The sequence below is a fragment of the Herpailurus yagouaroundi genome, unplaced genomic scaffold (genome assembly GCF_014898765.1).
Source record: "Herpailurus yagouaroundi ecotype Mexico unplaced genomic scaffold, PumYag 107175, whole genome shotgun sequence".
Classification (NCBI taxonomy): domain Eukaryota; kingdom Metazoa; phylum Chordata; class Mammalia; order Carnivora; family Felidae; genus Herpailurus; species Herpailurus yagouaroundi.
Window position 1 is genome coordinate 1 of NW_024421632.1, and position 8,273 is coordinate 8,273.

At 52.8% G+C, this 8,273-nt stretch overlaps 1 protein-coding gene across 1 annotated transcript; it reads left to right on the plus strand.

Annotated features, from left to right (window-relative positions):
* Window positions 1-6: 6 nt before the first annotated feature.
* LOC121026456 (tenascin-X-like) lies at window positions 7-8,269 on the plus strand (the record flags this gene model as incomplete). Its single annotated transcript, XM_040469306.1, has 7 exons — window positions 7-61; window positions 3,073-3,375; window positions 4,631-4,930; window positions 6,383-6,670; window positions 6,933-7,241; window positions 7,774-8,082; window positions 8,201-8,269. Coding segments are annotated over 7 exons (1,633 nt in total), but the record flags the coding sequence as incomplete, so codon positions are not given.
* Between the last annotated feature and the right edge of the window lie 4 nt (window positions 8,270-8,273).

The following is an 8,273-nucleotide window of genomic DNA, read 5'->3' on the forward strand; positions in this document are numbered from 1 at the left end:
CACCTGTATGGCCTGCACAGGGGGCAGCGCTGGGGCCCCGTGTCCACCGTGGGCGTGACTGGTGAGTGAGAGCTGGGGCCTGCTTCCTTTTCCTCCCACCAGTGGCCCCCAGCCTTCCTGTGGCCATTGCTCTCCTTTGCTGCAGTGGTAGTATGACCCCTTGCCCCCACCACCTCCTCCTACCCTGCCCCTTACCAAGGGAGGACCTAAAAAGAGCAGTTCGCCAGGGACTGGGCTATAACCAGCTTTGTGACCTTTAACAATTTTAAATTTTCTGTGCCTGTTTCCTCATGTGTAAAATGAGGACAGTAACAGCCGCCCACAGAATTGTAGTGAGGATTAAATGAGTTAACAGACATGAAGCACTAAGAAAGGGCAGGCACAGAGTGCACATGCTGCCAGTGTTGCCACAAAGATGATTATAATTATCCCGAGTCTGGGGTTTGCTCTGTCCTCTTTGGCTGGTTTAGCTGCTTAGGTGGTCAGATGTGCATGAGGCATTGGGCCTCTCCATCAGTAGCTGGAAACTTTCTTTACCACTCATCCAGTGAGTGACTTTGAAGCAAAGAGGGACATCCGTTCCACTCCCTGCCTCGGGCCCAGGTTGGGACCACCTGGGCACCACAGAGGAAGCAGCCTGGGGAATCCCTCCAGGGCCTCAGCAGCTGGGGACCAGAACCAAGGCAGACCTCTGGGACTTGGCTATTCTCCTGCTGACTTGCCCACCTCGGTCACAGGAAGGGGCCTCCCTTTTCCCTTTGCTCACTGAAACAGACACACCTTTTTCAAAACAACTTTTAGTATAAAGAGAAAGATTAAACACTTGAAAGCAGAAAAACAAGTTTTCAGAGCATGGTGTCTGTACTCCCACGAAGCCCAACCTTACAGTGACTTGGCTGGCTTAGTTTACAGAACCTTCTACTCCTAATTTCTTTTTGTTCTTCAGTTAGCTCCATTGTCAGAGTAGGAAAAGTGATGGGTAGCTGGAGCCTGCTGAGCTGACCAAGGGGCTGTGCCTGGCATAAAGCACATGCTGTACCACTGCCAGGAGAAAATATGTCCACAGCCTATTAGAAACATTTCTAGGGGCCTCTGGGTGGCTCAGTCAGTTAAGTGTGTGACTCTTGATCTCAGCTCAGGTCTTGATCTCAGGGTCATGAATTTGAGCCCTGCATTGAGCTCTGCTGGGCATGAGGCCTACTGAAAGAAAGGAAGGAAGGAAGGAAGGAAGGAAGGAAGGAAGGAAAGAAAAAAAGAAAGAAAGAAAAAAGAAAAAGGGAGGGAGGGAGGAAGAAAAAGAAAGGAAAGAAAGAGGAAGGGAGGGAGGAAGGGAGGGAGGAAGGAAGGAAGGAAAGAAGGAAGTAAGGACAGAAAGGAGAGACAGGGAGAGAGGGAAGGAGGAAGGAAGGAAGAAAAAAAACATTTCTAAATTAGAAAAAGATTACATCAAATGCAGCATGGTACTGCCATGCCCATGGGTAGTTGTAGTTCTGCCTTTTCCAGGTAAGCCAAGCCACAACAGTAAGGCTTATTTGACAGTGAGGGATAGTTTCTCTTCCTTACAGAAAGAAGTACAGACAGGGCACAAATGAGCAGGCAACGGATGCTACAGGACCTATCAGAGCTAGAAGGAACATGAAATACAATACCAGCTCTCATACCTGGTACTGAGTAGATGCAGCCACTCCCACCCACCTTAAGCTGCCTTCAGCCCTGCCCTCCCTGCTCAGAATCATTTCTGTCTTTCTGAGGCCTCACCAACGGCCCATTTTTAAAGCAGGTTTTATCTTTCTGGAGCTTAGTCTTATCTTCCTGCAGACGCCAGAGAAAACAGCTCTTGGGAACCACACCCAGCAGCCTCCTCCACTGTTTTACTCCTTGGGACCACCTTCCTTCCAGGTTTGGTCACTATTGAGGAATACCTCCCACACTCAGCTGATTCTGGGGCAGTGGGGACCAACAGGTTCTGAGCTCGGCCTTTCCCAGCAGAGTCGTGCAGACCACTCAGTAATTTAGCAAGCATTTGTGGAGCACCCACAGTGTGCCAGGGCCTGGGGACACAGCCGTGAGCAAGGCTAAGCCCCTGCCCATGGAGCTCACATTCTAGCAGAGGGAAACAGACACCAAACTGCGCAAATCTGTCAGCGCTACTGAACGTGACAGTGATTAGCCCTGGAGAGAAAAGCCAAGTCCAGCAGACGATGGTGAATGGGTAGAAAGGGGGTAGGAAATGGCCTCTCTAAGGGAGGACCTGAAGGAGGGAGAGGACAAGGCACGCGGGCCTTTGGGAAGAAGATCCAGGGCAGAGGGAAAGTGCCCTGACCATTTGTGGGCAAGCCAGGAATGTTTGGAATGGGGGGAGGGGGATATGTGAGAGATGATCAATCACTTGGGACCTCAGGGGCTTTTGCCCTGAGTGAGATGGAAGTCATTTTGGGAACAGGCTCTGACTAACATTGATCGGAGGCAGGATGAGGGTGGAGGAGGGAGATGATTTAGGAGACCCTGGTAGTCCAGTAAGAGCCGGTGGCACTTGGTGCTTGGGGATGGAGGCAGCAGGGCAGAGTTAGTGAGGGGGCAGCAGCTGCTGAAGGGGACAATAGAACTTCCTCACAGGCTAGATGTGGGGTGTGAGAGGACTCGGACAATGCCCAGAATGAAGTTGTGGCTTTGCCAAGGTGGGGAGGCTGTGGACTGAGCAGTTGTGTGTGGGGTGGAGTCTCTGAGCCCAGTTTTGGACTTAATGAGTTTGAGACACAGACCAGGCACCCAACGAAGATGCCAGGCAAACACTGAGTCTGCGGGTCCCGGGAGAGGGGACTTGGAGCACTGACGCACAAGGGAAGTTCAGCCACTTTACCAGGGTCTCAGTGATGGTGCACACCCCTCCCCAGCCCCAGCACAGCCCTAGATCCTGGCAGGGACTGAGTGAGGGGTTGTGGCCAGACAGATGTTGCCAAATTAGTGTAGTTTTAATCAGAACCACCTCGTGGACACCACAAAAACAACAGACATAACTACTAACAAGGGAAAGAGGGGCTTTTCCTAACGGTCTCCCACCGTCTCTGTCAGCTCCACAACCGGAAGAGACTCCAGCCACGGAGCCCCCCCTGGAGCCACACCTGGGAGAGCTGACAGTGACAGATGTGACCCCCAACTCCATGGGCCTCGCATGGACAGTCCCAGAGGGCCAGTTTGACTCCTTCATGGTCCAGTACAAGGACAGGGACGGGCAGCCCCAGGTGGTGCCTGTGGCCTCAGACCAGCGTGAGGTCACCATCCCCGGCCTGGAGCCTGCACGCAAATACAAGATGAACTTCTATGGGCTACATGGTGGCCAGCGTGTGGGCCCCCTCTCTGTGGTAGCTGTGACTGGTGAGTGAGCAGGGATGAGGCAGTCCCCATCTCTGGTTACACAGAATCCTCCCCACCCCACAACCCTCTCTGAGATCCTGCCTCAGAGGCTTCCACAGGTCCTTCCTGAGGTCACAAGCACCTTACTCTGTTCCCTGGCCCCTTGGCGTCTTCCCCAGCTAGAACCTTCCCTGCCCTCCCAGTCCCCATCTCCATTCTGCCCTTTCCCCCAGGCAGGAATGTCTTGCTTCCATTTGATCTAAATCCAGTTGCAGACTGTTTGTCTCCCCTGGTTGCCCACAGCTGTTCCCTTCCTTTCTCTTTACAACCCTGCTGTGACCTGGACACAGCTGCCACCTTCCCCTGATGTCCTTTTTTTCTAGTTGAGCTTAAATGGCACGCATTCCTTGAATCTCCTCTCAGAGGCCCTTAGCACCCTGGGTGCTATAGCCTGCCTTCCTCCCAGAAGTGGCCCTTGCTCTTAGCTTCCTGGGCACAGGTTGCCGCCGTTTCTTCTGCCAGTGTCTGGTGAAACCCATGGACTCCTCTCAGAGCAGGGTTTTATTATCTTTTTTAAATTAAGTTTATTTTTTTAAGTTTATTTGAGAGAGACAGAGAGAGTGAGTGGGGGGTGGGGCAGAGAGAGAGGGGGGACAGACGATCCAAAGCAGGCTCCATGTAGACAGCGGAGAGCCTGACATGAGGCTCGAACCCGTGATCTCAAGGTCATGACCTGAGCTGAAGTCAGACTCTCAACTGACTGACCCACCCAGGCACCCCTCAGAGCAGTGTTTTAAAATACATAAAATGAAGGCATAGGATTACAGAGGAAGCCAATTATATTGATATTCAATTATCAAAATATTTTAAATTCAAATTTATGATTTAGTAATACAGGAACGTCTTTATTCATTAAATAATAAGAGTTAGAGGATTGTATAATAACATACCCACGTTTAGAAGTAGTTGGTCATGAGAGTAAACGGTATTTTGAAGTTTCTGTAGTAATTCTAAGGTGATGGAAAAACATCTGTTGATTCCTAATAGAATCACAATCCAGTAGAATCACAAGTACTGCTGGTACCTCAGTGGTTTGTCACCTATATTCATCATTGAAGGAAATGCTACATTTCAGTTACACGTCAGGGAAAATATGGATGTAACTGTTTCTTATCTTAGTTTAAGGATCCCTTGAGGCCCTGGGAGGCCAGGAGTTCAAGGGGGAAGTTCTCCTGCCCAAGACCTCAGCCATGTTCTTTGTTTTCCTGGATCCTAGCTCCCCTCCCTCCAGCCCCAACCACAGAGTCCCCCCAGGAGCCACGCCTCGGGGAGCTGACAGTGACAGACCTGACCCAGGATTCTGTGAGCCTCTCGTGGACGGTCCCTGAGGGTGAATTCGACTCCTTTGTGGTCCAGTACAAGGACAGGGATGGGCAGCCCCAGGTGGTGCCTGTGGCCGCAGACCAGCGCGAGGTCACCATCCCTGGCCTGGAGCCCAGTAGGAAATACAAGTTCCTGCTCTTTGGGATTCAGGATGGGAAAAGACGCAGCCCAGTTTCCGTGGAGGCAAAGACAGGTGAGAGCCCCCCAGCCCCCCAGCGGCCTTCCCACCATTTTTCACACTGCCTTATCTCTTTCCTTCTGCTGGTCTGCCCTCTGTCCATCTCTTTTGATTGATTTGAAAAGCCACAGTGGGACCCCTGTATGGTTCAGTCGGTTGAGAGTCTAACTTTGGCTCAGGTCATGATCTCGAAGTCTGTGAGTTCGAGCCCCATATCGGGCTCTGTGCTGACTGACAGCTCAGAGCCTGCAGCCTGCTTCAGATTCTGTGTCTCCCTCTCTCTCTGCTTCTCCCCTCCTCACGCTCTATCTGTCTCTTTCTCTCAAAATAATAAATAAACACTTAAAAAAGAAAAGAAAAGCCACACTGCCTGCCCCAGTTCAAGGAAAACGAGCCCAGTTCCTGGGTCTGCTCCGCCGGTTGATTTTTTTCTCTCTTTTCATAATTTCCACTTCTGTTGAATGGGGGAAGCCCCTTCAGAACACTTCCTGGAAGGTGGGACAGACTGGGGGTGCTGGGGGAGGGGTGAAGGGAGCCAGGAGCCCTTTCTGCCTGCCTGGGTCTTGCCGCCATCAACCTTGTGCAGCCGTCACCTCCTGAGAGTTTTGCCATCACCCAGTTTTCTTATGCTACTGGCTTATGCTCATTGCATCCCCTATCTGCAGCCCCCAGAGGACCCTTTCCCTCCTGTGGCCTCTTCCTGGAGCCTCAGAAACTGGGAACCAGAGGAGCCCAGGGCTGGCTGCCCAGCCAGTCTCAGTCAATTCCAGCCCAGCTGTGCCCCTTTCCTGGGTTTCAGTCCAGGCCCTCCCCTGCCCCTGGGGGCTCCCTGATGCCAGAAAACTCTAGCAATAACAATGCTGTCAGCGTCCTCTCTGGCCAAGAAGGCAGTGGGCCAGCTCCTTCTCAGGCCTCAGGATGGCTTTGGGACAGACACCAGATCCTTTCTCCATGTGAGCTCCCCTTCTCCTCCCCCCACCCCAAGTTGGCAGCCCCCACTACTTTCCCAGGTCCTGTGAGGGCCACCTCCATCATAACATCCTGCTTTCCCACCTGCTGTCTGCACTCATTGGGGATCCTGTGCCCCCTCTGATGTCCCCAGGACCCTCAGAATTTCCCCAGGGGCCAGTCAAATCACAAAGGGTAGGCTTCTTGGTAAAAGAAAATAAGTAAACCAAGATGCACCCTACTAGGAAAACAGTCTTTAGTAGGCGGGAAGAGTCTGGAAAGTCGGAGGAATAAGATAAGCAGGAAGCTAGGGATTCTTTTTTCCCGGAGATGTCACACTGGCTAAGTGGAGGGAGGCATGAGCCAGTTGGGGACGGTAGCAGAGATGGGAGGGTGATGGAAATATTTTGGGGAAGCACTGATCATTTGGGCAGTCCTGGGTTTTTCCAGCTCTAGCGGGAAGTAGTCAAAGAGTCATCCTGGAAAAAAATAAACATAAGAATCTTTCCTCTCTTTTAGCTGCCCAAGGTGACGCCAGCTTTGGGGCCCCGCCCCGCCTTGGGGAGCTGTGGGTGACAGATCCCACCCTGGACTCGCTGCGCCTCTCCTGGACAGTCCCCGAGGGCCACTTTGACTCCTTTGTCGTCCAGTTCAAGGACAGGGACGGGCCCCAAGTGGTGCCTGTGGAGGGCCATGAGCGCTCAGTCACCATCACCCCTCTGGACACTGGCCGCAAGTACAGATTCCTCCTTTATGGGCTCCTGGGCAAGAGGCGCCATGGCCCCCTCACTGCCGAAGGCACCACAGGTGAGAACATGCCCTGCAGGGCCAGGCTCTACTCCTGGGACTGCCCCAGGGAAGGCATCAGCAACCTGCCAGGCCAGGGAAGCAGGTGGCCACTTGTGGTGGCTGCCATCACAGTTGTTATTCTCCTTGCACAATCCCATAGCACTGGCCCTATAGGACGCAGCTGTGGCAAAGCCCTGTCTGCAGACCTCTCAGTCCTGCCCTTTGAGGTCACCCAGGCCACCAGAAACACGCAGCTCTTTCCTTTCTGTCTCCATCTCAGAGATCCGGAGTGCGGTGGATGATGCTAAAGCAAAGCATCCCCTAAAGCCCCGTCTTGGGGAGGAGCTACAGGTGACCAGCGTGACCCCAGACTCTGTGAGCCTCTCGTGGACAGTCCCTGAGGGCCAGTTTGACTCCTTTGTGATCCAGTACAAGGACAGAGACGGGCAGCCGCAGGTGGTGCCTGTGGAGGGCAGCCTCAGGGAGGTCCGCATCCCGGGCCTGGACCCAAACCGCAGGTATAAGCTCCTGCTGTACGGACTGCACCAGGGCAAACGTGTGGGTCCCATCTCTGCCATCGCCATGACTGGTGAGTGAGGCTGTGGCCAGAGTATGCCGTCCCTCCTTCTGGCTTCAGCTCGCCTGGCCTGACCCAGTCAGGGGATTTCTGAGCTTCCCATTTCCCTTCTTTTAGGGGAAGGGATGAGGTTTATCGAGGCATAATTTACATACAATTTTGTGTGAACAATGAGTGTTGGTAAATGTCTAAGTCATGAAACCATTGCAACAACTGAGATATAAAACATTTCCGTTGACCCAAGAAACCCATTTCCCCATGCCCCTTTGCAATCAGTTTTCCCAAACCCAGCCTCTGGCAGCCACTAACTGTTTTCTCTCCTTACAGTTTTGCCTTTGTAAGCATCTCTTTTAACAGCACGTACAATACATATTCTGTGCTTGGTTTCCAATCCCTTGGAAACTCATCCGCCTGTATCGTAGTTGGTCCTTTTTATTGCTGAACTCTTGCCGTCACGTCCTTCACTCTTTGCCTCGTTCTCTCTTCTTGGAGAGTCTTGCAATGACAGACCGGTCACCCATCTCTCCCTGTCTCTCTGAACCAGCCTCCAGAGAAGATATCGAAACCGAGGCCCTAGGTCCTCCAGGGCCTGAGCCCCGCCTAGGGGAGGTGACTGTGGAGGAAGCCATGCCAGACACCTTGCATCTCTCCTGGACAGTGATGGAGGGAGATTTTGACTCCTTTGAGGTCCAGTACACAGACAAAGATGGGCAACTCCAAGTAGTCAAAGTAGATGGTGACCGGAATGACATCATCCTTACTGGCCTGGAATCTGACCACAGATACCTGGTGACCCTGTATGGTTTCCATGGCCAGCAGCGTGTGGGTCCTGCCCACATTGAGGCCCTCACAGGTGAGCAAGGAGAGCTCTGCTACCTTCCAAATGGCTGTGAGAGCGCAGAGGAGAGCAGTGTCCCCATGGTCATCCTGCCCCCCACCCCTCTGTCTCTCTCTCTCCTGTCTCTGTTCAGTCCCAAGGGAAGAGGAGGATGAACCTTCAGAACCTCCCATCAAGCCACAGCTGGGGCAGCTGGCAGTGACAGA